Genomic DNA, 27,707 nt, shown 5'->3' on the forward strand with positions numbered 1-27,707 from the left:
TCAGGTCGCTGAAGGCCTCATCCAGCCTGGCAGGGGCTGTGCTCCAGGCCTGAGGACTCAGGCAGCAGGAGGTGGGTGAGGGGAGGGGAGCAGGAGGCTGATCACCTACCCAGATGTCGACCTTGGGGCCGTCGTACTCCTTGCCCTCGAAGAGCTCGGGGGCAGCGTAGGGGGGGCTCCCACACCAGGTTTTCAGCAGCTGGCCAGGTGTGAAGATGTTGCTGAAGCCAAAGTCTGGAAGGAGGAGGAGAAGCCATTAGAGGAGCAGGATCCACTGCAAGCAGCCCTCAGCAACCCCTGGCTGCTGCTTTTCCACCTGACTGAAAGCCACAGAGAGGCATCCCCATGCCCTGTGAAGTGTCCCCTGAGGCAGGCTCTGCCAGGGGCAGCAGTGCCATGGAGGTGAGCTGCACACTGTGGCTGTGCCAGAGGAGTGCCAGCAGGAGGGAGAGTGACACTGATGTGCACAGACAGGGAGCCAGGGCGGCCAGGACCTGTGGCAGGGCTCTGGCACCAGCAGCAGAGCCTCCCAGCAGGCTCCTGGGAGCTGTGCTGGGAAAAACCAAGGAGGGGCCAGAAACACTCAGCCTGCAAGTTCTGACCCACAGGCATGGAGGCAGAGGCAGCAGAGCACAGCTCCTGCAAAGAGGCTGAGGCTGAGCCTGGCCCTGGTCTGAGCTGCAGGGTGCCTGGGGCAGGGGCAGTGCCCAGCAGCACTGCACAGACAATCCCCTGCCTGGTGAGGCCCTGCTCCTGCCTGCTGCTGCTGCTCCCCTCCCAGGACTGGCCATGACCTCATTCCAGGTGATTCTTCCCTGCTCTCCTGCTTCAAAGAGCTCCTGCAGAGCTCAGCAGAGCACCCAGCAGAGCTCAGCAGGGCTCCTGCTTGCTCAGCTCCAGAGGGGCACAGCTGAGCTCCTTCCCAGCCCTCCCCAGGGGCAAGGCCCTCAGTGCAGAGATGTTTGGTGCCTGTGAGGGACACCCAGTGCAGTGCTCCTGGGGAAACACCTGCAGCACAGACCAGGCTGCTGCAGCCCTGCCTCAAGGCAGAGCACAGGGAGGGTGAAAGCTCTAAAGGCAGCACCAAAGGCAGGCAGCTAAGCACTGCTGGAAATGAAGCCACCTGAAGCTCCAAACCAGCAGAGCAGTCAGCCCCAGCAGGACTATGCCAGGGCAGCAGAGCACAGCTGGGGAGGGACTTTGGACAAGGGCTGAGAGGGCCAGGAGGAGGGACAATGGCTCTGAGCTGGGAGAGGGAGACTGAGACTGGAGAGGAGGAAGAGACTCTTGCCAGTGAGCTGGGGAGCCCCTGGCACAGGCTGCCCAGGGAGGCTGTGGCTGCCTCCTCCCTGGAGGTGTTCAGGGCCAGGCTGGCTGAGGCCTGGAGCAGCCTGGGCTGGGGGGAGGTGTCCCTGCCCCTGGCAGGGGCTTGGCACTGGATGGTCTCTAAGGTCCCTTCCAACCCAACCCCTTCCATGCTTCCCTGACCCTCTCCACCCTGTGCAGCAGGGCTCTGAGCCCTCCTGGGGGGCTGCTCTGAGGGGAGCAGCTGCTGTCACCTCTTGCTCTTGCAGGGATGGAGGAGCTGGTGTCAGGATGAGTTACAGAGGCCAAACTCAATGGCTGGAAAATCCTATAGCATAAATCAGCTTTTCCAGGCTACTTCTGAGCTCACTGCCCCGTGGTGCTGCCAAGGCAAACACAAACAGCAGCAGGGTGGGAGCTGTCTGCAGAGTCCATTCTGGGAGCAGACACTGAGAGGGGAAATAGTTTCCAGCTCCCTGAGAGCACAGCAAAGCTAAAAGGCAAAGCAAAGGTTCCACAAGTGCCAGAGAGTGGCAGAGGTTGGCTGCAGGCTCCTGGGGCCATGCTGCAGGGCACCCAGCTGGAGCTGCTCTGCAGCCTCTGGGTCTGCTGGGCAGCCCTGGCCCCTGCACACAGCTCAGCCTTTGCACCAGCAACACCAGATGGCCTCAAAGCATCTCAGTGCCTCTGGCTGCAGGAAGCAGAGAGTGCTGCTCCCAGAGCCCTGCTCCTGCTGTGCTGTGCCCCCAGAGCAGCCAGCAGCAGGGCAGCAGCCCTGTGCCAAGCAGGACTTGGGACAACCATTAGCAAACTTCCTCTGGATGCTTGGAGGCCTCCCCCTGCCCCCTCCCTGCCATAGCCAGAGCCTCCAGTCTGCCTCTGAAGTCAAACCTGCCTTCTCTCCTCCTCCTGCTCCTCCTTTCATGCTGCACTGCTGGAGGGAGACAGAGCTCTGCTGGCTGCAGCCTGGCTGAGCTCCGGGCAGGAGGCCACACATCCCAAAGCTTCCTCCGGCCGCCCTGCGCTTCCTCCCCCTGAATGCCTGGAAGCAGCCAGAGCCTCCACGGGCTGCCCTGGGAGGCCAGCAGCCTTCCTCCCACGCTGCCCCCCCTCACCTGCTATCTTGATGTTGAGGTTGGCATCCAGGAGGAGGTTCTCCGCCTTGAGGTCCCTGTGGACGATGTTGCGGCAGTGGCAGAAGTGGACGGCGGCGACGATCTGCTTGAACTTGCGGCGCGCCTCCTTCTCCGCCATGCGCCCGTGCGCCACCAGGTGGTCTGCGGGGCAGGGCAGCGGCTGGGGGCAGCACCCACGGGGAGCACCCACGGGGAGCACCCACACAGGGGCAGCACCCACGGGGAGCACCCACGGGGAGCACCCACGGGGAGCACCCACGGGGGCAGCACCCACACAGGGGCAGCACCCACGGGGAGCACCCATGGGGAGAGCACCCACTGGGCAGCACCCACGGGGGCAGCACCCACACAGGGGCAGCACCCACAGGGACCAGGGCAGGGGCTCAGGGAGCAGCACCCACAGGGGCAGCACCCACACAGGCAGCAGCACCCACACAGGGGCTGCTCACAGCTGGGGCCAGGGGTGCAGAGGGGGCAGGCCGAGGGCAGCGCTGCCGGCCACAGCAGCTCTCCCCTGGGCTGGCTCCGAGTGAAAGGCTTCAAAGGGATGGAAAGGACCTTAGAGACCGCCCAGCTCCAGCCCCCTGCCAGGGGCAGGGACACCTCCCACCAGCCCAGGCTGCTCAGGGCCTCATCCAGCCTAGCCCTGAGCACCTGGGGGCATCCCCAGCCTCCCTGGGCAGCCTGTGCCAGGGGCTCCCCAGCCTCACTCTGCTGAATGCCTTCCTCATCTCTGCTCCAAACCTTCCAGCTCCAGCCCCCTGCTCCCTCTCCAGCAGCTGCTGGGGCTGGCTGCCACATCAGAGCTGCAGCTCACTGGAGACATGGAGCCTGCTCCTGCCACAGAGAGCTGGGCACTCCAACCTCTGCTCTGCCCCTGCTGCCAGGCAGGCTCTCCCTGGGGCCAGCACTGCACACTGGACAGGAGAAGCCTCCCAGTGATCTCCAGGGCAGGCACAGAGCAGCAGCCTGGCTCTCAGCAACCCACCCAACACCCGAAGCACCAGGCTCAGAGAAGCCTCTCCTCAGACTGCCCTGCAAGTGAGGATGAGGAGACAGGAGACAGGCAGCAGAAATGGCAGAGAGAGGAGAAGCAAAGGCAGCAGGCCACAAAACTCTGCCAGGAAAAGAGACACCCAAAGGAAGTGGCAGTGGAGCTAGGAAACAGCTCTCACCCTGCTGCAGTCTCTCTCCGCCCCACAGGCAGGAGCAGGAGCTGGTGAGGCACAGAGGAGATGCAGGCAGCAAGGGCAGCTTGCAGGGTGGTGCTGAGCGCAGGGCAGGATGGTGCTAAGGGCAGGGCAGGATGGAGCTGAGAGCAGGGCAGGATGGAGCTGAGAGCAGGGCAGGATGGTGCTGAGCGCAGGGCAGGGTGGTGCTGAGGGCAGGGTGCAGCTGAGAGCAGGGTGAAGCTGAGCGTAGGGTGGTGCTGAGCGTAGGGCAGGGTGGTGCTGAGCGCAGGGCAGGATGGTGCTGAGCGTAGGGCAGGGTGGTGCTGAGCGCAGGGCAGGATGGAGATGAGGGCAGGGCAGGATGGTGCTGAGCACAGGGCAGGATGGTGCTGAGCACAGGGCAGGATGGTGCTGAGCGCAGGGCAGGGTGGAGCTGAGCGCAGGGCAGGATGGAGCTGAGCGCAGGGCAGGGTGGTGCTGAGCGCAGGGCAGGATGGAGCTGAGCGCAGGGCAGGATGGAGCTGAGCGCAGGGCAGGGTGGAGCTGAGCGCAGGGCAGGGTGGTGCTGAGCGCAGGGCAGGGTGGAGCTGAGCGCAGGGCAGGATGGAGCTGAGCGCAGGGCAGGATGGAGCTGAGCGCAGGGCAGGATGGAGCTGAGCGCAGGGCAGGGTGGTGCTGAGTGCAGGGCAGGGTGGAGCTGAGCGCAGGGCAGGGTGGTGCTGAGTGCAGGGCAGGGTGGTGCTGAGCGCAGGGCAGGATGGTGCTGAGCGCAGGGCAGGGTGGAGCTGAGCGCAGGGCAGGATGGTGCTGAGCGCAGGGCAGGATGGAGCTGAGCGCAGGGCAGGATGGAGCTGAGCGCAGGGCAGGATGGTGCTGAGAGCAGGGCAGGATGGAGCTGAGCGCAGGGCAGGGTGGAGCTGAGCACAGGGCAGGATGGAGCTGAGCGCAGGGCAGGATGGAGCTGAGCGCAGGGCAGGGTGGAGCTGAGCGCAGGGCAGGGTGGAGCTGAGCGCAGGGCAGGATGGAGCTGAGCGCAGGGCAGGATGGTGCTGAGCGCAGGGCAGGGTGGAGCTGAGCGCAGGGCAGGGTGGAGCTGAGCGCAGGGCACAGCAGCTCAGGAGCCGGAGCGGTGCCTGCAGCCCTCCCGAGCCCAGGTGGCCCCAGAAGGGCTCCCAGGCTCCCTCAGCCCCTGGGGAGTCCCTGGGGAGGTTGACCCCAACGCTGCTGCCTGCAGCGCAGGCCAGAGGCAGTGCTGGGCCAGGCCCTCAGGGCTGCCTCCTCCCTGCCCCTCTGCAGGCTGCTGCCCAGCCCAGGCTGCTGCTCGGCACAGGCTGCTGCCCAGGCCCAGGCTGCTGCCCGGCACAGGCTGCTGCCCGGCACAGGCTGCTGCTCGGCACAGGCTGCTGCCCAGGCCCAGGCTGCTGCCCGGCACAGGCTGCTGCCCGGCACAGGCTGCTGCCAGCCCAGGCTGCTGCCCGGCACAGGCTGCTGCCAGCCCAGGCTGCTGCCAGCCCAGGCTGCTGCCCAGCACAGGCTGCTGCCCAGCACAGGCTGCTGCTCGGCACAGGCTGCTGCCCGGCACAGGCTGCTGTGGCTGCCTGCTCTCCAGGGGCTCTGTTCCGTGGAGGCCTTGCCAGGGCTGTCTGCTGCTGCAGGCAGCTCCTCTGGAGGCCTCTCCCCAGCTGGCTGCATGCTCCCCACTCATGACAGCCCCTGCAGCATGACTGACTTGCACCAAACACTAACTACCAGGGTCCAGCAAAGCCCTGCTGGCTGCTGCCTGCACACAGCCTCCTTCCCCACCTTGGGCTGCTGCTGGGCAAGAGAGCTAAGCTGCTCTGCTGAGACCCTGCCAGGCTGCTTGAGCTCACTGGGGAAGCTCCTGGGCAGGGGGCTCAGAAGCAGGGGCAGCAGGGGCAGGGGGCTCAGCAGCAGGTGGGGCAGCACTGGGAGCCCAGAGGGGCAGCACTGGGAGCCTGCTGCTACTCCTGCAGCAGCTCCAGAGCAAGGAGAGGAGCAGGGCAGCTCCAGAATACCTCACATACCACCCAGGGCAACTGGGGGCCAAAATTAACTCTTGCAAGCTTAGGCTGCATAAACCTCCCAGGCAGCAGAGGTTGGGAGGTGACCCCTGAGGGGGTCTAGAGGCAGACCAAAGGGGAATGGTCTGGAGCTGAGGCAGAGCAGGGCTAGGCTGGAACTGAGGCAGAAGTTGCTCAGGCTGAGGCTGGGGAGGCTCTGGCACAGGCTGCCCAGGGAGGCTGGGGAGGCTCTGGCACAGGCTGCCCAGGGAGGCTGGGGGGACACTGGCACTGGCAGGCAGCTGCAGGGGAGCTGCTGGGAAGCCAAAGCACCCAGCAAGGCTTGGGGAGCCCAGGGCATGGCTGCTGCCCACCCCTCTGGGCCCAGAGGCAGCAGCACAGAGCCAGCAGCAGCTGCCAGTGGCAGCCAGGGCAGAGGCAGAGCCCAGGAGGTCATTTGGCCATCCAGCTGCTCTCCCTCTTTCCTTCCCCCTCCTGCCCATGGGCAGTGCTCAGCTGAAGGCAGAGAGCCTGGCAGCCCCCTCCAGGCTGCATGCATGGCCTGCTGAGAGCAGCAGAGGTACTCACCAAAGATCTCCCCCCCACTGGCATACTCTGTCACCAGGTAGATCATCCTCTCTGTCTCCATCACCTGCACACAACGACAGCAAAGAGCAGATGAGGAGGCTGGGGCCTGAGCAAGGAGGTTTGACTAATGGGCAACTCCCACTGCTCCATGGCAGCTGCAGCCCCCAGCCCAGAGCCCCCAGCCCAGAGCCCTTCCCCAGGCCTGGAGGGGATGGACTGAACAGGGGAGCCCAGCAGCAAAGCTCAGCACAGGGGCTGCAACAAAATTATATCCCCCTGCCCCACCTCCCCCTGCCTCCCCTCCCCCTGCCCCCCTCCCCCTGCCCCCCCCGAGGCCAGGCTTGCCCAGGCTCTGCCCAGCAGGACCTCCCCAGTGCTCCAGGTAGGAGAAGGAGAGGAAGAGCCCTGGAGGCAGCACTGCTGGAGGCTGCAAGGCTGCTGTGTGGAGGGCTGGGCCCAGTGCCAGGCTCCTACCTGGTACAGCCTGATGATGTGTGGGTGGCAAAGCATCTTCATGATCTGCACCTCCCTGAAGATCTTCTTCAGGTTCTCCTCATCCAGCTGGCTCTTGTCAATGATCTTTATGGCCACCTGGGGAGGGGAGGGCAGAGCAGAGCCTGCTGACCAGGCTGCACCCCAGAGCCTGCCCCCCAGAGCCTGCCTCAGAGCCCCCCCAGGGGCAGCAGCTGCCAGGGACCACAGCTCAGCCCCCAGCAGGGCTGGGGCTGGGGCTGCTCCCCACCCAGGACCTCATTTCTTTCCAGAGGGAGCTCTCCAGTGCCACTCAGCAGCACCAGGAGCTCCCAGCCAGCTGCTCCCCACAGCCTCAGGAAGTTCACTTCTCCTCCATCCACCTTCCCTTGGAGCCCTCTGCCCCACAGGGAGGCAGCAGCCCAGGAGGACACCAAGCACCAGAGGCTGCTGCTGTCCTTGGCAGCCTTCACCTCAGAGCTCAGGAATGGTTCCAGACCTCCTGAGACCCTGAGCAGGCTTCCTGCAGCAGCCCTGGGAGCTGACAGGCAGCCAGGCCTGGCACTGGGCACCAGGAGCTGCTGGCAGGAGCAGGGCTGGAGCCCAGGCCCGAGGTGAAGCTGCAGCAGGAGGCTGCCAAGCACTAACAGGCAGTGATGAAGAGGGTGATGAGCTGCAGCCTGTGCCCTGCTGCAGCCTGCCAGCCCCTGGGCAGCCTGTGCCCTGCTGCAGCCCCCTGGGCAGCCTGTGCCTGTGCCCTGGGGACAGCACTGGGCTGTGGGACAGCAGCACAGCCCCAGCAGCACAGCAGTGACCTCCCCAGCTCAGCCACAGCAGGAGGGGCAGAGCACTTCAGGAGTGGCTGTGAGTGCTGCAGCCAGAGGGGAGCTCAGCTGCCCCCAGCTCTGCAGGCAGGGCCCCAGGCAAGAGCAGGCTGCAGCCCCCCAGCAGCTCAGGAGCAAGGCCTGGGGGCAGCTGAAGCGCTCAGAGCCTGGGGGGGGAGAACTGCAGCCACAGCTCCAGAGCAGAGATCAGTGCTGGGAGCCAGCTCCACCTCCCTGCCACCAGAGACCTGCCCTGGGCAGCCAGCAGCCCTGTGCTCAGCAGCTCTGTGCCCATGCCCAGGGGCAGCCCCGGCTCGCACCCTGCCGCCTCGGCTCGCACCCTGCAGCCCCGGCTCGCACCCTGCCGCCCCGGCTCGCACCCTGCCGCCCCGGCTCGCACCCTGCAGCCCCGGCTCGCACCCTGCAGCCCCGGCTCGCACCCTGCAGCCCCGGCTCGCACCCTGCCGCCCCGGCTCGCACCCTGCCGCCCCGGCTCGCACCCTGCCGCCTCGGCTCGCACCCTGCAGCCCCGGCTCGCACCCTGCCGCCCCGGCTCGCACCCTGCAGCCCCGGCTCGCACCCTGCCGCCCCGGCTCGCACCCTGCCGCCTCGGCTCGCACCCTGCAGCCTCGGCTCGCACCCTGCCGCCCCGGCTCGCACCCTGCCGACAGCGACAGAGGAGGCCCTCGGCCCCTGCAGCTCACCCGCGGCGCTGGCTGCCTCCTGCCTGCATGCCAGGGAGAGGCCAGCGCCGGCTGCCAGCTGTGCCAGGGGCACCCAGGGAAGGCCGGAGGGCAGCCCCCGGGAGGGCAGGGACGGAGCCCCCGGGGGAGGGGGCAGGGACAGGGACGGAGCCTGCAGAGGGCAGCTCAGGCTCCCTACTGCTCTCCCTGCTGCTCTCCCTGCTCCATTCCCTGCTCCATTCCCTGCTGCACTCCCTGCTGCTCTCCAGGGCCAGACACAACCAGGAGCAGATGCATGGACTGCTGCTGGGTGCAGCTGCAGCAGCAGAGGGCTGAGGGCTGTCCCTCCCCGGGGGTGCAGAGCCAGAGCAGTTGGTTCCCCTCCCAGCAGCCAGCAGCTGCCCTCACTGCCAGGCCCCAGCCAAGGCTCCGAGCCCCAAGGCCATGCTGGGTGCCCCCAGAGCTCGGCACAGGAGCTGCTCCTCAGCAGCCTTTGGCTGGCCACAGCTCAGAGCCCTCCCTGCTGCCTGCCTGCTGCCTGCCAGGCAAGCTCTGGCCCTGCAGGAGCAGAGGATGCCTGAGCCACAGCTCCCCTGGGCAGCAGCTGCAGAGCTGGCAGTGCCCAGGGGCAGCTCCTGCAGCAGGCAGGCCTGGCAGGGAGGGGCAGGGGGCAGTGCCCAGGGGCAGCTCCTGGCTGGGAGGGGCAGGGGGCAGTGCCCAGGGGCAGCTCCTGGCTGGGAGGGGCAGGGGGCAGTGCCCAGGGGCAGCTCCTGGCTGGGAGGGGCACTGCCCAGAGCCTGGCCCCTGCCCCCTGCCCCCACCCCCAGGGGTTCACAGATGTGGGACCCCCCCAGCCTCACACAGATCTTCCTCTCCCTCCAGCACCCCCCCAGCCCCCCCTGGCCACTCCCCAGCCCTGCCCTGCCCCCCCTCCAGTGCCCAGCGGGCACCCTGCCTGCCACCCTGCCTGGCACCCTGCCTGGCACAGGCCCAGCCCCCAGCCCAGCTGGCTGGGCAGAGGCCCCCAGGCTGCTGCTGCTCTCTGCTGTATCTGACAGCCCCTGGCAGCACAGGGCCTGCCCAGTGCCCCCCCGGGGCTGCTGCTGCTGATAGCAGGGAGCTGAGCCCTGCCCTGCCCTCCCCCAGCCCAGCCCTGCCCCTCCCCCAGCCCTGCCTGCCAGGGGAGAAGCTGCTCTGCCCTCTGCCAGCCCCCTGCCCTGCCGCCCTCAGGCCCCTGGGACAGCAGGGGGCAGGGCCAGGGGGGCCTGGAGGAGGCTAGGGGCAGCTCCCAGCCCCTGGCAGCAGCTGCCCAGCACTGCAGCACAGCACAGCAGCTCCTGGCTGGGGCTGGCAGCCTCTGTGCCCCTGCAGGGCAGCAGTGAGCAGCAGGCAGCACAGCCTGGAGCACACCGAGGCAGCCCCCTGGCACTGCCCAGCCTGCCCTGGCACTGCCCAGCAGCCCCCTGGCACTGCCCAGCCTGCCCTGGCACTGCCCAGAAGCCCCCAGGCACTGCCCAGCCTGCCCTGGCACTGCCCAGCAGCCCCCTGGCACTGCCCAGAAGCCCCCAGGCACTGCCCAGCAGCCCCCAGGCCCCTGGGGAAGCAACTCCAGAGGCTGTCTCCCACCCTGCAGGGCCACAGAGCAGCTCGGGCTGGAAGGGACCTTGAAGCTCACCCAGGGGCAGGGCACAGGACCCCTCCCAGGGCAGGCTGCCCCAGGCCTTGCTCTCAGAGCAGCAGCCCCAGGCCTGCCCTCCTGCACAGCCTCCCTCTGTGCCCAGCCCCTGCTGCACTCCTGGCTGGCAGGGCAGGGGCACTGCAGCAAGAGGGAGGGGAGGGAGCCCCCAGGCCCTGCCAAGGGCCTCAGAGGCTGCAGGAGCCCCCCCAGGGTGGGGAATGCCTGCAGCCAGCCCCCCCTGCCCTGCCCCTGCCTGGGGGCAGCCTCAGCAGCAGCTTTGCTTCTGAGCTCAGCTCTCCCCTCAGCTGCACAGCCCTAGGCACAGCCCTGGGCACAGCACAGCAGAGCCCTGGGCACAACACAGCACAGCCCTGGGCACAACACAGCCCTGGGCACAACACAGCAGAGCCCTGGGCACAGCCCTGGGCACAACACAGCCCTGGGCCCAGCACAACACAGCCCTGGGCCCAACACAGCCCTGGGCACAGCACAGCCCTGGGCCCAGCACAGCACAGCACAGCCCTGGGCCCAGCACAGCCCTGGGCCCAGCACAGCCCTGGGCCCAGCACAGCACAGCCCTGGGCCCAGCACAGCACAGCCCTGGGCCCAGCACAGCACAGCCCTGGGCCCAGCACAGCACAGCCCTGGGCCCAGCACAGCACAGCCCTGGGCCCAGCACAGCCCTGGGCACAGCACAGCCTTCTCTGCTCCCAGCCTGCCCCCCAGGGAGGGTCTGCAGCCCTCTGAGCAGCCTGGGGCCTCCTGCAGAGCCTCTGCAGCAGCTGCAGGCCCTGCTGCTGCTGTGGGCCCCAGGGCTGGCTGCAGGGCTGCAGGAGGGCTGCAGCAGGGCTGCAGGAGGGCTCCCAGCAGGGCTCCCAGCAGGGCTCCCAGCAGGGCTCCCAGCAGGGCTCTGGGCTGGCTGAGCTCTGCTGTGCTCACTCAGAGCCTCTCTCTCCCCTGCTGCTCTCAGCCATGGCTTGGCAGCTGGAAGCTCTCCCACTGCTGGAGCAGGCAGGGCAGTTGTGGTGCATTAATTAGTGAGGCTTGAAGAGCATTTAGAGGCAGAGAGTCTCTGTGGGGCACCAGCTGCCACTGGGGGCCAGGAACTGCAGGCTGCAGTGGTTTGACACAGAGCCAGCACAGGGCAAGGGCAGAGCTGCAGGGGAGCACAGCCCCTGCCTGCCCCCCAGGGCCTGCTGCCTGCCCCCAGAGCCTGCTGCCTGCTGCTGCCTGCCCCCCAGGGCCTGCTGCTGCCTGCCCCCAGAGCCTGCTGCTGCCTGCTGCCTGCCCCCCAGGGCCTGCTGCTGCCTGCCCCCAGAGCCTGCTGCTGCCTGCCCCCAGAGCCTGCTGCTGCCTGCTGCCTGCCCCCCAGGGCCTGCTGTCTGCCTGCCCCCCAGGGCCTGCTGCTGCCTGCCCCCCAGGGCCTGCTGTCTGCCTGCCCCCCAGGGCCTGCTGCTGCCTGCCCCCCAGGGCCTGCTGCTGCCTGCCCCCAGAGCCTGCTGCTGCCTGCTGCCTGCCCCCCAGGGCCTGCTGCTGCCTGCCCCCAGAGCCTGCTGCTGCCTGCCCCCAGAGCCTGCTGCTGCCTGCTGCCTGCCCCCCAGGGCCTGCTGTCTGCCTGCCCCCCAGGGCCTGCTGCTGCCTGCCCCCCAGGGCCTGCTGTCTGCCTGCCCCCCAGGGCCTGCTGCTGCCTGCCCCCCAGGGCCTGCTGCTGCCTGCCCCCCAGAGCCTGCTGCTGCCTGCTGCCTGCCCCCCAGAGCCTGCTGCTGCCTGCCCCCCAGGGCCTGCTGTCTGCCTGCCCCCCAGGGCCTGCCCTGCTCCTGCTGCCCTTCTCTGGACACCTTCCAGCAGCTCAACCTCCTTCCTAACCTGAGAAACCCAGAACTGGACACAGGACTCCAGGTGTGGCCTGAGCAGTGCAGTGTCCAGGGGCAGAATGACCTCCCTGCTCCTGCTGCCCACACTGCTCCTGGCCACTGGCCCTCCTGGCTGCCTGGGCACACTGCAGGCTCATGTTCAGCCTACCATCAACCAGCACCCCCAGGTCCCTCTCTGCCTGGCTGCTCTCAGCCACTCTGCCCCCAGCCTGCAGCACTGCCTGGGGTTGCTGTGGCCAAAGTGCAGCCCCTGGCACTTGGCTGTGTTCAATCTCCTGCCCTTGGCCTCTGCCCCTCTGCCCAGGGCCCTCTGCAGAGCTCTCTGCCCCCCAGCAGCTGCAGGTGTCCAGAGAAGAGCAACAGAGCTGGGGAGGGGTCTGGGGCACAGCCCTGTGAGGAGAGGCTGAGGGAGCTGGGGTTGCTTAGCCTGGAGAAGAGGAGGCTCAGGGGAGACCTCATGGCTCTCTGCAACTCCCTGCAAGGAGGTTGGAGCCAGGTGGGGGATGGGCTCTGCTCCCAGGCAGCCAGCACCAGAACAAGAGGACACAGTCTCAAGCTGTGCCAGGGGAGGTTCAGGCTGGAGGTGAGGAGAGAGAGATTGGCCACTGGGACGTGCTGCCTGGGGAGGTGGTGGAGTCTCCCTCCCTGGAGGTGCTGAGGAGGAGCCTGGATGGGTGCTGGGTGCCAGGGGTGAGTTGGTTGGGTGGTGCTGGGTGAGAGGTTGGACTCCATCGTCGTGAAGGTCTCTTCCAACCTAGTTGGTTCTGTCCTAACTCCTCAGAGCTGCAGAGTCCTGTGTCCAGAGCATCCCTCCAGGGCCTGAGGAGGCTCCAGGAGAGCTGGGGAGGGACTTGTGAGCAGGGCTGGGAGGGATGGACTGCAGCCAGCATGGGCAGGCCCTGAGCTGCAGCTGGGGCAGGCCCTGAGCACCCTGAGCTGCAGCTGGGGCAGGCCCTGAGCACCCTGAGCTGCAGCTGGGGCAGGCACAGAGCACCCTGAGCTGCAGCTGGGGCAGGCACAGAGCACCCTGAGCTGCAGCTGGGGCAGGCCCTGAGCACCCTGAGCTGCAGCTGGGGCAGGCTCTGAGCACCCTGAGCTGCAGCTGGGGCAGGCACAGAGCACCCTGAGCTGCAGCTGGGGCAGGCTCTGAGCACCCTGAGCTGCAGCTGGGGCAGGCTCTGAGCACCCTGAGCTGCAGCTGGGGCAGGCTCTGAGCACCCTGAGCTGCAGCTGGGGGCAGGCCCTGAGCACCCTGAGCTGCAGCTGGAGCAGGCCCTGAGCACCCTGAGCTGCAGCTGGGGCAGGCTCTGAGCACCCTGAGCTGCAGCTGGGGCAGGCTCTGAGCACCCTGAGCTGCAGCTGGGGGCAGGCACAGAGCACCCTGAGCTGCAGCTGGGGGCAGGCCCTGAGCACCCTGAGCTGCAGCTGGGGCAGGCCCTGAGCACCCTGAGCTGCAGCTGGGGCAGGCTCTGAGCACCCTGAGCTGCAGCTGGGGCAGGCACAGAGCACCCTGAGCTGCAGCTGGGGCAGGCACAGAGCACCCTGAGCTGCAGCTGGGGCAGGCACAGAGCACCCTGAGCTGCAGCTGGGGCAGGCACAGAGCACCCTGAGCTGCAGCTGGGGGCAGGCACAGAGCACCCTGAGCTGCAGCTGGGGGCAGGCCCTGAGCACCCTGAGCTGCAGCTGGGGCAGGCACAGAGCACCCTGAGCTGCAGCTGGGGCAGGCACAGAGCACCCTGAGCTGCAGCTGGAGCAGGCCCTGAGCACCCTGAGCTGCAGCTGGGGGCAGGCACAGAGCACCCTGAGCTGCAGCTGGGGGCAGGCCCTGAGCACCCTGAGCTGCAGCTGGGGCAGGCACAGAGCACCCTGAGCTGCAGCTGGGGGCAGGCACAGAAGCTGCCCCTGGGGCAGGGCTGGGGGCAGGGCTGCTGCCCTTGGGGGTGGTGAACATTGCCCTGCCCTGCTGCCCCACACTCCCCCTGGGGGGTGCAGCTGGCTGGACTCTGGGCTGCTCTGCCAGTGTGTGCCAGGCTGCTGGAGCCAGGCACAGCCCCCCCAGCCCCCTGCCAGGGGCACTCCCCATGGGAGAGCAGGGGGGGCCAGGGAGCAGTGCTGAGGCTCTGACCCCCAGAGCCTGTGTCAAAGTCCATGGAGCTGCTGCATGGCCCCAGGAAAGGAGAGCAGCCTGCAGCAGCCTCCAGCAGCTCTCCAGCAGCCCTGCAGCAGCTCTCCAGCAGCCCTGCAGCAGCCCTCCAGCAGCCCTGCAGCAGCTCTCCAGCAGCCCTGCAGCAGCTCTCCAGCAGCCCTGCAGCAGCCCCCAGCAGCTCTCCAGCAGCCTGCAGCAGGAGCCCCCAGCAGCCCTGCAGCAGGAGCCCCCAGCAGCCCTGCAGCAGGAGCCCCCAGCAGCCCTGCAGCAGCAGCCCCCAGCAGCCCTGCAGCAGCAGCCCCCAGCAGCCCTGCAGCAGCCTCCAGCAGCTCTCCAGCAGCCCAGCAGCAACCCCCAGCAGCTCTCCAGCAGCTCTCCAGCAGCTCACCAGCAGCTCTCCAGCAGCAGCCCTGCAGCAGCCCCCAGCAGCTCTCCAGCAGCTCTCCAGCAGCCCCCAGCAGCCCTGCAGCAGCCCCCAGCAGCTCTCCAGCAGCTCTCCAGCAGCCCCCAGCAGCTCTCCAGCAGCCCCCAGCAGCCCAGCAGCAGCCCTGCAGCAGCCCCCAGCAGCTCTCCAGCAGCTCTCCAGCAGCCCCCAGCAGCTCCCAGCAGCCTCCAGCCGCTCTGCAGCCTGCACCACTGCTGCTGCCCCCTCATTAGCTCCCAGCAGGAGCCAGAGGCCAGCTGCAGGCTCCCCCAGAGGCTCCCTGGGCCTCCAGCCCAGCTGCCCAGCAGGGCCCAGGGCGGCTCAGCCCCCCGGGAAGGTGCCAGGGGCCAGGGGGTGCCTGAAGGCTGCCAGCTGCTCCGCAGGACAGGGCATGGCCCCAGGACGCCTTCAGCTGCCCCGGAGGGACCCTGCCAGCCCAGGCCCTCCCCGTGCAGGGCTGCCCTGCTGCGTGCCCAGAGCCCTGCCCAGCGCTGCCCGCCCCGGCCCGAGAGCCCCGCAGGCTGCCAGCCCCCGGCACGGCACCGAGCAGAGGGCAGCTCTGGGCCCGCGGCTCCGGTCCCGCCGGCAGGCAGCTCCCCGCAGCCAGCAGCCCCCTGCGGCCCCCCGGGGCAGCGGCTGCCAGGCACAGCAGAGCCCCGGAGCTCAGCGCCCCCTGCAGCCCCAGCGCCGGCCAGGGCACCCCCGGGCACTGCTGCCACAGGCACTGCTGCCCTAGGCACTGCTGCCCCCCCTGGCACTGCTGCCCTCCCTGGCACTGCTGCCCTCCCTGGCACTGCTGCCCCCCCAGGCACTGCTGCCCCCCTGGCACTGCTGCCCCCCTGGCACTGCTGCCCTCCCTGGCACTGCTGCCCCAGGCACTGCTGCCCCCCCAGGCACTGCTGCCCCCCTGGCACTGCTGCCCTCCCTGGCACTGCTGCCCCAGGCACTGCTGCCCCCCCAGGCACTGCTGCCCCCCTGGCACTGCTGCCCCCCAAGCACTGCTGCCCCCCAAGCACTGCTCCCCAAGGCACTGCTGCCCCCTGGCACTGCTGCCCCCCAGGCACTGCTGCCCCCCCAGGCACTGCTGCCCTCCCTGGCACTGCTGCCCTCCCTGGCACTGCTGCCCCCCCAGGCACTGCTGCCCCCCTGGCACTGCTGCCCCCCTGGCACTGCTGCCCTCCCTGGCACTGCTGCCCCAGGCACTGCTGCCCCCCCAGGCACTGCTGCCCCCCTGGCACTGCTGCCCTCCCTGGCACTGCTGCCCCAGGCACTGCTGCCCCCCCAGGCACTGCTGCCCCCCTGGCACTGCTGCCCCCCAAGCACTGCTGCCCCCCAAGCACTGCTCCCCAAGGCACTGCTGCCCCCTGGCACTGCTGCCCCCCAGGCACTGCTGCCCCCCCAGGCACTGCTCCCCAAGGCACTGCTACCCCCCTGGCACTGCTGCCCTTGGCACTGCTCCCCAACGCACTGCCCCCCCGGGCACTGCTGCCCCCCCAGGCACTGCTGCCCCCCCGGCACTGCTGCCCCACCAGGCACTGCTGCCCCAGGCACTGCTGCCCTCCCTGGCACTGCTGCCCCCCAGGCACTGCTGCCCCAAGCACTGCCCCCCCCCCGGCACTGCTACCCCCCCCAGGCACTACTGCCCCCCCTGGCACTGCTGCCCCCCCTGGCACTGCTACCCCCCCTGGCACTGCTGCCCCAGGCACTGCTGCCCCCCCAGGCACTGCTGCCCCCCTGGCACTGCTACCCCCCCTGGCACTGCTGCCCCCCCGGCACTGCTGCCCCCAGGCACTGCTGCCCCAGGCACTGCTACCCCCCCGGCACTGCTGCCCCCAGGCACTACCCCCCCAGGCACTGCTGCCCCCCAGGCACTGCTGCCCCCCCAGGCACTGCTACCCCCCAGGCACTGCTACCCCCCCGGCACTGCTGCCCCCCAGGCACTGCTGCCCCCCAGGCACTGCTACCCCCCAGGCACTGCTACCCCCCCGGCACTGCTGCCCCCCAGGCACTGCTACCCCCCCAGGCACTGCTGCCCCCCAGGCACTGCTGCCCCCCCAGGCACTGCTACCCCCCAGGCACTGCTACCCCCCCGGCACTGCTGCCCCCCCCAGGCACTGCTACCCCCCAGGCACTGCTGCCCCCCCAGGCACTGCTGCCCCCCAGGCACTGCTGCCCCCCTGGCACTGCTGCCCCCCTGGCACTGCTGCCCTTGGCACTGCTCCCCCTGGCACTGCCCCCCCAGGCACTGCTCCCCCTGGCACTGCCCCCCCAGGCACTGCTCCCCCTGGCACTGCCCCCCCAGGCACTGCCCCCCCAGGCACTGCTCCCCCTGGCACTGCCCCCCCAGGCACTGCTCCCCCTGGCACTGCTCCCCCAGGCACTGCTCCCCAAGGCACTGCTCCCCCTGGCACTGCTGCCCCTGGCACTGCTGCCCCCCCAGGCACTGCTGCCCCCCCAGGCACTGCTGCCCCCCAGGCACTGCTGCCCCAGGCACTGCTGCCCCCCCAGGCACTGCTGCCCCCCCAGGCACTGCCCCCCCAGGCACTGCTCCCCCTGGCACTGCCCCCCCAGGCACTGCTCCCCCTGGCACTGCTCCCCCAGGCACTGCTCCCCCCTGGCACTGCTGCCCCCCCAGGCACTGCTCCCCCTGGCACTGCTGCCCCTGGCACTGCTGCCCCCCCAGGCACTGCTGCCCCCCAGGCACTGCTGCCCCAAGCACTGCTGCCCCCAGGGACTGCTGCCCCCCAAGCACTGCTGCCCCCCCAGGCACTGCTGCCCCCCCTGGCACTGCTGCCCCCTGGCACTGCTCCCCCAGGCACTGCTGCCCCCCCAGGCACTGCTGCCCCCCCAGGCACTGCTGCCCCAGGCACTGCTGCCCCCCAGGCACTGCTGCCCCAGGCACTGCTGCCCCCCCAGGCACTGCTGCCCCCAGGCACTGCTGCCCCCCCTGGCACTGCTGCCCCCCAGGCACTGCTGCCCCCCCAGGCACTGCTGCCCCCCCTGGCACTGCTGCCCCCCTGGCACTGACCTCCACAGAGCCAACCCCCCCAGCCCGAGGGGGTCTCTGCCTCGGCACCTGCCGGGCCCCAGGCTCGGCACCGCTCAGCACCGGAGCGGCAGCCAGGGCGCAGTCCGTGCCGCGGGGGCTCAGCTCCCGCCCGGGAGCAGCTCGGTGCCCAGCCCGGCTCCCCGCAGCAGCCTCGGGACGGGGAGCGCCGAGCAGCAGCCGCGCCGGGCTGGCACAGCTGGCACAGCTGGCACGGCTGGCACGGCTGGCGGCACAGCAGCAGCCCGCAGCGGGGCACACACGGCCGGGGCCCGGCCCGGGGGGGGCTGGAGCCGGCCCCGAGACCAACTCTCCTTCCCCCCGGGCAGGGAGCCAGAGCTGCACCCAGCCGGGGCAGCAGGACCCACCCCGAGCCCTGGGCACGACCCGGGCCCTGCCACCGCCCGCAGCCCCTCGGGGGCGGCCAAGGCCAGGGCAGGAGCGGGGGGGCAGGAGCGGGGAGCAGGGGCGGGGAGCAGGGCAGGGGCGGGGGACAGGAGCAGGGGGGCAGGGGCAGGACAGGAGCGGGGGGCAGCAGCGGGGGGCCAGGGCAGGGGGCCGGGGCAGGGGCCTGCCCACCCCCCGCAGCCCGCAGCCAGCTCAGCCCCCGGGCAGCAGCACTGACAGCCAGCTGCGGGGCCAGGGTCCGACGGCTCCCCGTCCCCCGCCCCGCCTGCCCCCCGCACGGGACCCGCTCCCCCGAGCCCTCCCGGGCGGGAGGCTGCCGGGGCTGTCCCCTCCCGTCGGCGGCAGCCCCCCGCCCGGTGCCAGCTGCCCCGCGCGGAGCGGCCGGCCGGGGCCCGGGGCAGGACCGCCCGTGACAAGCCGGCGCGGGGGGCGGCGGGGGGCGGCGGGGGGCGGCGCGGAGCTTCCCCCGCCGCGGTGTCAGCGAGGGCGGAGCGGCCCCGGGCCCGTGACAGCCGCCCCCCGCCCGCCCCCCGCCCGGGGCCGCCGCCGCGCGCCGCCGGGGCCGGGCAGCCGGGCAGGCCCCGGGGAGCTCCGGGCCGAGGCCGGGGCCGGCCCCACGCCGCGCGGGGCGGGCGGCGCTCCCCGCTGGCCCCCGCGGCGGCAGCCCCCGGCGCGGGGCGGGGGGGGGGGAGCGAGGCCCCGGGCGCGGCGGGCCGCGGCGGGCCGCTCACCTTGGCGCGGGTCACCAGGTGCGTGGCCAGCTTCACCACCGCGAAGTTGCCCTTGCCGATGGTGCGCTCGATCTCGTAGTAGCCGATGCGGGCGGGCCCGGGCGGCCGCGGGGGCGGCGGGGCCGGGGGCAGGCGCGGGGCCGGAGCGGGCCCCCCCGCGCCGCTCGCCGCCGCTGCAGCCGCCGCCGCCATCTTGTCGCGAGGAGCAAACCCCCCCCCTCGGGGCTGCGGCACCGCGTGAGCTCATCCGCGGGGGGGCAGGGGGCGGGCGGCTGCCATGGCAACCCCGCGGGGCGGCGCCCTGACGCCAGCGCCGCCGTCACGCGGCCCCCGCGCGTCACCGCCCGCCGCCGCTCCCCGTTGGCTGCCGCGCGGGGCGGGGCGGGGCCGGGGGCAGGCGCGGGGCCGGGCGGGGCGCCCCCGCGCGGCGGGGAGGGAGGGCGGCACTGCGGCTCCCAGGTGAAGCCGGCGAGGAAAGGCCAAGGGGGCGCGGCCGAGCCCCGGGCCCGCCCGCCGCGGCGTCACGGCCCGGCGCTGACGTCACCCAGCGGCGCCCCCCCGGCCAGCGGGGACCCCCGGCCTCCAGGGGGTGGCGGGGAAGGAGCGGCCGCGCAGAGCGGGTCCCGAGGCCCCCGGGCGCGCCTGAGCTCACCTCGCCGGCGGGCGAATGACGGGTCTGACGTCACGGCCGGACGAGTGACGTCATCGCGGGGCCGCCGCGGCCGGGCGCCGCCTAGAGGGCAGCGGCAGAGGAGCGGTGGGCGGGGCTTCCGACAGCGCGGCCGGAAGCGGCTGGGAGGAGGCGAGCGGCGATTGGCTGCTGGCGGCGGCGGAAGCGGAAGCGCGGGCGGCGCAGGCGCGCAGCGAGCCCGGGCCGAGGGGAGGGAGGCGCCCGCCCGAGAGCGCCATGGAGTCGCGGGGGGAGCCGCAGCCGCCGTGAGTCCGCCGGGACGGGCCCGGCCCCGCCGGGGCGGCCTCCGCTCTGCCGCCATCATCTGCCGGCCCTCCGGAGCGCGGGCCCGCGGCGGAGCTCCGCGAGGGTCCCCGCCCTGCGCCAGGGCTGCTGCCCCCCGTTGCGGGGAGGGCCGGGCGCGGGAGGCCCGGTAGGAGGCAACCAGGCTGCCTCCGGCACCGCCCCGGGCGGCGGCCTCGCCGTAACGGCGGCGCAGAGCCGCTCTGGCGGGGCGGGCGCGGCGGCGGGAAGCCTCCCTTGTAAACCCTGCCCGCGCCGAGCCGCACCTGGGGCCGGGGGCGGAGGCCCGCGGCTGTCACCTCCCCGCCCAGCCCAGGGCACGGCGCCTGCCCCGCGATGTCCCGGCGGCCCGGGGCTGCTCCTTGGGCGCGCTTGGCCTTCGGGAGGAGCGCCGCGCTTGGCTCGGCCCGGGGCGGCAGCGGGGAGCGCAGCTGGGAGGGGCAGCAGCGGTCGCTCTCCGATGCTCTTCCCGCTTGGGATCCCTCGGGATCGCTGGCGCTGCGATGCGCCGGCCCCGGCAGGCAGATAATCCACCTGCTCGGCGGAGCTCAGGGGTTGTAAGCTGGGTATCTGCATACCAACAGCGGCTAATCTTCAGGCGGTTAGCAGTGATTATCGCGGCGGTACGGCCGCGGGTGGCTGAGGGCTGCTCCTGCAGAGCATCCTCGGAATCCAGCTGGGCTTCGCCTCCCGGGGCAGGGGGTTGGGGTGCTGGGGCCTCCCGCGGGTCGATGGCTCCCGGAGGACAGGCTGCAGAGTCCCCCTGGCAGGAGCAGCCCGCCCAGGAGCGGGGCTGGGCTGGCCCCTGTGAGCGGCAGGCAGCGTGGGGGCTCCTGCAGAGCCGCTGGAAGTGGCCTCTGTGCCCTGCTCTCTCCGCAGGAGCAGGATGAGCCAGGGGAGCTCCAACCCGGCCGCGGTGCCGCACGCCGCCGAGGACGTCCAAGGGGACGACAGGTGGATGTCCCAGGTAAGGCTGGGCAGGGGGCAGAGGAGGCTAGGGGGCTGCACAGGCCCTGGCTGGCTGCCCCCCAGGGGCTCTGCCGCCCCGGGGCTGGCTGTGTGCCCGTGCCCGGGGGTGGCACAGCAGCCAGGCTGCCTGAGCGGAAGGCTGCCCTGGGAGGCCGCAGCAGAGGCCGCTGCAGTCGGCTGGCTGTGAGGCAGGGGAAAGAGCCAGCCCCTGGGTGAAGTGCAGGGCAGGGTTCCCAGCAGGGCCTCCCAGCAGGCCTGAGGGAGACACAAAGCAGGGGGGAGGTGCTGGGGCTGCCTGTGCCCTGACAGAAGCAGCCAGAGGAGCTGCAGTGCCTGACTGCTGGTGGCTCTTGTCCTGTAAGTGCTGGAGCTGGTGGGTGCCCAGCAGCCTCACGCTTGGCCAGCCTGTGGAGCAGAGCAGATGCTCCTCTCCCCACCACCCAGGTGGCTGCTGGGCTTGTGTGGCTGGGAGGAGTGCCCAGCAGCTCCTGGGGTAACCCAGAGCAGAGTGGTGGAGGGGCTGTGGCAGCAGGGGAAGCTGCTTGGGCAGCTGTCCCTTCCTGTCCTGCAGCAGAGCTGGGGCTGGCCAGGGGGGGCTGACCTTGCTGCCTGCTCCCCACAGCACAACAGGTTTGTCTTGGACTGCAAGGACAAGGAGCCTGACGTGCTGTTCGTGGGGGACTCCATGGTGCAGCTGCTGCAGCAGTATGAGGTATGGCAGGGGCAGGGGGATGGGAGGGCTCTGGGAGCTGGAGCAGCCCTGCTCTGACCCAGTAGCTGTGCTCATGTGGGCCAGGGACAGCTTCTGCTGCTCCAGTTTTACTGCCAGCCCTTCAGGTTTGTTCTGCTGCTGCTTTGCCTGCCCAGGCCTTGCCTCTTTGTCAGCCATTTGCTGTCCCCCCCTGAGGCTGCCCTCCTGCATCCCAGCACCAAACACAGCCCCTTGCTGCTTCCCTGCCTCTCAGCTTCCAGCCTCCCCCTGAATTCTCTGGGGGTATCCTGTGTGGCCAGAACACCTCTGCCCCCCTGGCACTGGGGGTGCAGCAGGCAGAGGCACCCTGGCTTCCCTCTGAAGCTCTCTTGAGGCAGCAGAGAGCTCTGCTGCTCCAGCCTGGGGGCAGCTGGGCAGGTTCCTTTGGCAAGAGCTGCTCCTCTCTGCTGCTTTGGTTGCTTGGTGATGAAAAGGATCCCTTCAGATCAGAGATCCCTTTGGCAGCTCAGGACTTGGGGTCTGCTGGAGGTGCAGCACTCCCTGTGTGATGAGCTGGGCAAAGAGCTGCCTGGGGGAAGGTTCCCTGCCCTGGGGCCAGGGCTGAGTGCAGCTCCACCCCTGCACCCCCCAGGAAAGCCTCACCCTGGCTGTAGATGCCCTCTGTGGGGGTGAGGTTTGAGGGGAGGCCTCCTGGCTGCTCCTCTTGGCTTCCTGGGGGCCCTCTCTTGCCTGTGCAGTGTGTGGCTTCCAGAGCAGGCTGCTGCCCTGAGCTGCACATTGCTCTCTGACTGCAGATCTGGAGGGAGCTCTTCTCCCCCCTGCATGCTCTGAACTTTGGGATCGGCGATGACACCACGGGCCACGTGCTGTGGAGGCTGAAGAACGGGGAGCTGGAGAACATCAAGCCCAAGGTACAGCAGAAGACCAAAAGGGGCAGCCCTGTGCTGGCTCAGGAGGCCCCAGTGCAGAGCAGAGAGCAGAGAGCAGCCTCCTCCTCTGCAGGCTCTCAGGAGCCATCTGGAGGCACTCCTGTGTGAGCAGCTGGCAGCCTTGGAGAAGTGTTCCTCTGAGCAGCCCTTGGCAGCCAGTGCCCAGCAGGGGCCAGGGTGTGTTGGGCCAAACCAGACCTGTTTGGGCACAGAGCTGCATGTCCCCTGCACAAGGCTGTGCTGCTGAGGGTGCAGATGGGAGGATGCCCTGCACAGAGGGAGGTGACCTCCCTGTGCTGGGGGAAACGTTGCTCAGGCCTCTGGCTGAGCAGAGCTGGGTGCAGGGTGGAGTGGCAGAGTCTGTCCAGCCTGGGGTGCGTTCTTGGCCTGCAGAAAGAGGTGGTGAAGTGTCTGATGAAGATGCTGAGGGTGTGTGGTGAGGCTCAGCCTCCCACTGCCAGCCTGCTGCTTGACCCTTGGTGGTCCTTTCAGTCAGGCAGCAGAGCCCTGCCCCAGGGCAGCTCAAGCTGTGCTGTGCAGCTCTGCCCTCCCCTCTCTGAGCAGTGCAGGCTCCTGCAGCTGTGCTGGCAAAGAGGCTCTGAGTGGGGTGGGCTCAGGCATCCTTTGGGCTCTCCATCCCTCCTGAGGGCCAAATCAGGAGCTTGCACAGCTGGAGCCCTCCTGCAGGCTGAGCTGAGCCTGCAGCCTGGCTCTTCCTGGGGCAGATGATACCCAGGCAGGGTTCCCAGGGTCAGCACACCCACCCTGCCTGTGGTGGGGGAGCCTCAGGCCTTTTCTCTGCTGGCAGGTGATTGTGGTGTGGGTTGGGACCAACAACCATGACAACACAGCCGAGGAGGTCGCGGGCGGGATCGAGGCCATCGTGCACCTGATAAACACCCAGCAGCCCCAGGCCAAAGTCATCGTGCTGGTAGGTGTCCCCTGGGGGGCAGCCTGTGCCCAGGAGTGACTGGGCAGACTGGGGAGAGCAGCCTCTCTAGCCCTGCTTGCCCTCTGGCACCCCTTGTCCTGGCAGGGGTCATCCCCCCAGCGCTGCTGCGCTCCCACCTGAAGTTGTCCTGGCAGGGGACAGTGCCTGCCGGGGTCAGAGCTGGCACTGCGAGTCCTGGCTGGCCTCTGCCTGCTGGCAGCTTAGCTGCTGCCTGTCGGTGAGGTGCGGGGTGGTGGCAGGAAGTGGGGACCCACAGCGGCCCCAGGGACCCACAGCGGCCCCGGGGACCCAGAGCGGCCCCAGGGACCCAGAGCGGCCCCAGGGACCCAGAGCGGCCCCAGGGACCCAGAGCGGCTCCAGGGACCCAGAGCGGCTCCAGGGACCCAGAGCGGCTCCAGGGACCCAGAGCGGCCCCAGGGACCCAGAGCGGTTCCAGGGACCCAGAGCGGCTCCAGGGACCCAGAGCGGCCCCAGGGACCCAGAGCGGCCCCAGGGACCCAGAGCAGCCCCAGGGAGGAGCTGCTTGGCCGTGAGCCGGGGGGAGGGCGGGCAGCCCCGTGCCAGCTGCGCTGTGCCACCCCCCCGTGCCAGCCCCCCACCAGCCGTGCTGTGCCACCTGCCCTGTGCCAGCTGTGCCGCACCAGCTGTGCTGTGCCACCTGCCCTGTGCCAGCCGTGCCACGCCAGCCGTGCTGTGCCAGCAGCCCCGTGCCAGCCCCGCGCCAGCCGCGCTGTGCCACCCCCCCGTGCCAGCCCCGCGCCAGCCACGCTGTGCCACCCGCCCCGTGCCAGCCGTGCTGCGCCAGCTGCGCTGTGCCACCCCCCCGTGCCAGCCCCGCGCCAGCCGTGCTGTGCCACCCCCCCGTGCCAGCCCCGCGCCAGCCACGCTGTGCCACCCGCCCCGTGCCAGCCGTGCTGCGCCAGCTGCGCTGTGCCACCCCCCCGTGCCAGCCCCGCGCCAGCCGCGCTGTGCCACCCCCCCGTGCCAGCCCCGCGCCAGCTCGCTGTGCCTCCCTCCCGCGCCCAGGGCTTGCTACCTCGCGGCGAGAAGCCGAACCCGCTGCGGCAGAAGAACGCCAGGGTGAACCAGCTGCTGCGGGGCTCCCTGCCCCGGCTGCCCAACGTGCAGCTGCTGGAGGCGGACGCGGGCTTCGTGCACTCGGACGGCACCATCTCCTACCACGACATGTTCGACTTCCTGCACCTCACCGGGGGCGGCTACGCCAAGGTCTGCAAGCCCCTGCACGAACTGATCATGCAGCTGCTGGAGGAGACCCCCGAGGAGAAGAGGGCCGCCCTGGCCTGAGCGGCGCCCCCGGCCCCGGCCCCGGCCCCGCCGAATCCTTCTCTCAAAGCACTTTGCCCGGGCGCGCGGCCGGGCTCGTCCCTGCTGCCCGGGCCCGGCCTGCCAGGCTGCCTTGGCTCCGCTGCAGGAGGAAGAGCAGCTGGAGGAGAGGAGTTTCTCTTTTCAACCATTCCTCATCCCGACCCAGAGCAGGACTGTCGCTCCCTGCCCCCTCCCTCCCTGCCCCCCTCCTGTGTCTCGTTGCTCTGTGGTTGTCCTTAGCCCCCCTGTAGCCTGTCCGCCCCCTCGCCCCCCTGCTCCTAGGCACTGTGCTCTGTTAGCCTGGCAACAAGAATCACATTCCACTGGCCAGAGGCCACAGCAGGTGCATCTTTCCAGGCCTGGCCCCACCTTTGCAGGGTTGGGGGGGGTGTTTCTGGGGGGGTGCTTTGCATTTGCTCTTTGTTCTCCGGGGGGGTTGCAGTGCCCCCAGGTCGCTCTCTCGCTCCTCCGCCAGGCAGCATGGAACTGGAATTCAGGAGTGTGAGGCAGCAGAGGGTTAACCCTGCTCCTCCCCCAGGCTCCTCTCCTTGTGCTTCTCTCTCCTCCCATGCAGCCTTCCCCACTGCCCTGGCTGCTGCTGGCTGGCCTCTCCTCCGCTCCTCTCTGTGTGGGGTGGTGCTGGCCTCCAGCAGCAGCTGGGGTTGGGGTTGTAGCTGCCCAGGGCTCACTTCCTCGCTGCTCTCATCCCACCCAGCTGCCTGTGCCACAGAGCCTCTTGCAGTGCTTTTCCTCCTCCTCTTTGGGGTTTTAAGTATGAATCTTAGACTTGTTTGGGTTTTCTTTCTCTTCAAGGGCAGCCACCCAGCAGCCCCTCTCTGCCAGGCCTAAGTCACTCCAAGCTCCCAAGGTGTACATTTCCTTATGGCTTCTGTCTTACTCCTATCTAGGTTGTCTTGGAGCAGCTCCAGCCTCTCCCAGGCAGCAGTGCAGCCAAGGTGTAGCTTTTCCTGCCCCAGAGACTGCTGCCTGCCTGCAGCTGAGGCAGGTGGAGGGGCTGGTAGGGTGCTGAGCTGGATTGGTTTCGCTGCCAGGCTGCCTGTAGTCTACTAACGGTCACAGGAACGCAGGAGGTTCTCTTCCAGAGGGAAATTGGTTTGGAGCCCAAAGGCAGAGCCCCAGGTGGGAGCCACTGCTGTTCCTCCTTGGCTTACCTGCTGCAGCTGGGGCTTGGCACTGCCACGCTGACCTCGCTGCTGTAGCTCACCCGGTGCCACCTGTGCCAGCAGGATCTGCATCCTGGCAGGTAAACCAGGGAGGAACAGTCAGTGTTCAGCAAGCCCTTCACCCCCTGCTGCCTGGGGGGGCTGTGTGTGCAGGCTGCCTGCTGCAGCCAGCCAGGAGCAGAGGTGCTGGCTGGGGTCGGGCTGCCCTCGGTTGCCACGCGGGGTGCTGCTGTTCCATGCCTTCTGTAAGCTAGGATTAAGGAATCCTTTCATGTCCCCATGACACTCTCCCCTCCTCCTCCTGTAGGTTTGATCCCAGCAGGATTCCTGCCTGGATTGCATGTGTAGTGTGTGTTTTGTTCCCAGTGTATGTGATCTGCACACAGCTGACGGCGAGGCGAAGCGCTCCGCCTGCCAGGGGCGGCGGCAGGCGGCTGGGGCAGGCCAGGCTGGGGCTCTGCTGCTCCCCCGGGGGGCTCTGCTGCTCCCCAGGGGCTCTGCTGCTCCCCAGGGCTCTGCTGCCTTGGCAAGTGAAGGCAATCCCCACTAAGATGCTTGCTGGAGAAGTTGAGGCAGGGGAGAGTGGAGAAGCAGAGGTTACTCTAGGCTGCAGTGGAGGGTTCTTTGGGACAGGGCTTCTCCCACTCCCCGGGAGAGCAGGCAGAGCAAGGTCTGCTCCCTGAGAGCCTCTTGGCCTCCCAGGCTCGTGTGAAGGGGTCCTGTGCCAGCTTAATCTGTGTGTCCCTGCTTCCCTCCCTCCCTCTGGCTAAGGAGATGCTACCCAGGAACTGCTCTCCAGCAAAGGCTCTGACTTCCAGCTCCTGGGCCCTGAGTCAGCCTCTCTTGGCAGGGCACCGAGTGGCCCAGGAGCTTTGGCAGCTCAGAGCCTGCTGCAGTGTGAGCAGGGCCAGCTCTGCTGGGGCTTGGTGAGCTGAGGTGCCACACTTGTGCTTGGTTCAGTGCTCACCACCCTCTCTGCTCCTCCAGGCATCTCCAGCACTGCTGGCACTGCCAGGGGAAGCAAGGCCAGCAGCCTCTCTTGTTGCTGCCTTGTAAGAGCCAGCTCAGGGCTGTGAGGTTCTGTGGTTCTTCCTCCTCCCAGTCCTTGTGCTGACAGCCCAGCACCCCTTAGCTCCAGCTCTGGGTGACCAATGTCCCTCAGGGTTGGAGCTGGGCTCCTGGGCCAGCAGGACCCTTGTGTGCTGGGGTAGAACCCGCCCCGGGGTCCTCTCCCCTCTGCAGTGCCCCGGGGAGCCTGTGGCAGCTCTGAGCCCAGCGCCGCTCCGGGCCAGCGGTGCCTGCTGCAGCAGAGGGGCAGAGGGACAGCAGGAGGCTGCTGGAGCTTGCCGGCGGCGGGGGGAGGATGACTGCAGAGGTGAGGAGGGGAGCGCAGCCCCTGCGCGAAGCGAGGCTGCAGCCTGCCCTTGCTGCCTGCCCCCACCCCAGCCTGCCGCGGGGCAGAGGCTGGGAGCCTGCCGCGGGGGCGCTGCCTGGCCGTGCGTGTCGCGATATAAACGTGGATGTTTCACCCCAGCCTGTGGCAGTCTGTCTGTGCCTGTGTCTCCTGCCCTCTCCCTGTCCTGACTCCTCACCTGTCTGTGGGTGCTGGGGAGGTGCTGCCCTGCGTGGAGCCACCCACGCCGCCTCCCGCCGCAGCCTTCCCTCCGTGGGGTCAGCTGGAGCCTGGCTCCCGGCCCAGCTGCTCGGCTCCCGGCAGGGCTCCTCCTGCTCTCTTTGTCCTCTCCTGGGGCCGGGCAGAGCCTGGGCCCTGCTGGAGCCAGGCTGTGTGGCTGAAGGGAGCTGGCATCTGGGCCCTGGGCAGGACAGCAGCTTGTGCCTGGTTGCTTTCTGGTGGCCCTGCCCCGAGCAGGGAGGGCACAGCCCCACGCAGCCCCACTCACAGTCCCCCTGCAGCTCCAGCAGCTGCTCGGGAGCCAGGTGGAGTTGTGCTTCCAGCTCCTGCATGGGCATCTGTCTGTCCCCCAGCAAGTCCTTCCATCTGCCAGCAGCATCACCACCCCTCACCGGGAAACAGCCTGCAGCCTGTCTGGGAACGCTTCGGGACCCTCCCCCAGGGGAGCTGTAGAAATAAAGTGCACAATAGCAGCAGTGCCTTGTGTCTCTTTGCCTCCACCCCGCACAGCAGGGCAGCCTG

The 27,707-nt window shown here is 69.6% G+C and overlaps 2 protein-coding genes across 5 annotated transcripts in view; one reads left to right on the forward strand and one right to left on the reverse strand.

Moving 5' to 3' along the window:
• The window catches only part of SIK3 (SIK family kinase 3), a 44,253-nt gene extending 25,513 nt beyond the window's left edge, over positions 1–18,740 (reverse strand). For 2 of the 3 annotated variants that reach the window (XM_068167837.1, XM_068167835.1), the window contains exons 1-5: positions 18,508–18,737; positions 6,697–6,813; positions 6,223–6,286; positions 2,421–2,582; positions 110–234 (exon numbers count right to left, since the gene is read on the reverse strand). In XM_068167837.1, the coding sequence (XP_068023938.1) occupies positions 110–234; positions 2,421–2,582; positions 6,223–6,286; positions 6,697–6,813; positions 18,508–18,699 (660 nt within the window). In that variant the 5' untranslated portion in view covers positions 18,700–18,737. Of the gene's footprint in view, positions 1–109; positions 235–2,420; positions 2,583–6,222; positions 6,287–6,696; positions 6,814–18,507 lie in introns of all 3 variants that reach the window. The other variant, XM_068167836.1, reaches the window with a different exon arrangement.
• Positions 18,741–18,921: 181 nt separating this feature from the next.
• On the forward strand, positions 18,922–27,661 carry PAFAH1B2 (platelet activating factor acetylhydrolase 1b catalytic subunit 2). 2 transcript variants are annotated; one of them, XM_068167808.1, is made up of 6 exons: positions 18,922–18,966; positions 20,360–20,447; positions 21,072–21,161; positions 21,956–22,072; positions 22,899–23,021; positions 24,069–27,085. In XM_068167808.1, exons 2-6 carry the CDS (start codon positions 20,367–20,369, stop codon positions 24,345–24,347), a joined length of 690 nt encoding a protein of 229 aa, XP_068023909.1. In that variant the 5' UTR covers positions 18,922–18,966; positions 20,360–20,366; the 3' UTR covers positions 24,348–27,085. The 2 variants fall into 2 exon arrangements, with proteins under 2 accessions (XP_068023909.1, XP_068023908.1); XM_068167807.1 differs by lacking the exon at positions 18,922–18,966 and adding an exon at positions 19,339–19,443 and having other exon boundaries at positions 24,069–27,661.
• Positions 27,662–27,707: the final 46 nt, after the last annotated feature.

Source organism: Melanerpes formicivorus, unplaced genomic scaffold (assembly GCF_026170545.1).
Source record: "Melanerpes formicivorus ecotype bairdi unplaced genomic scaffold, bMelFor1.0.p_v2 SCAF_123, whole genome shotgun sequence".
Lineage (NCBI taxonomy): Eukaryota > Metazoa > Chordata > Aves > Piciformes > Picidae > Melanerpes > Melanerpes formicivorus.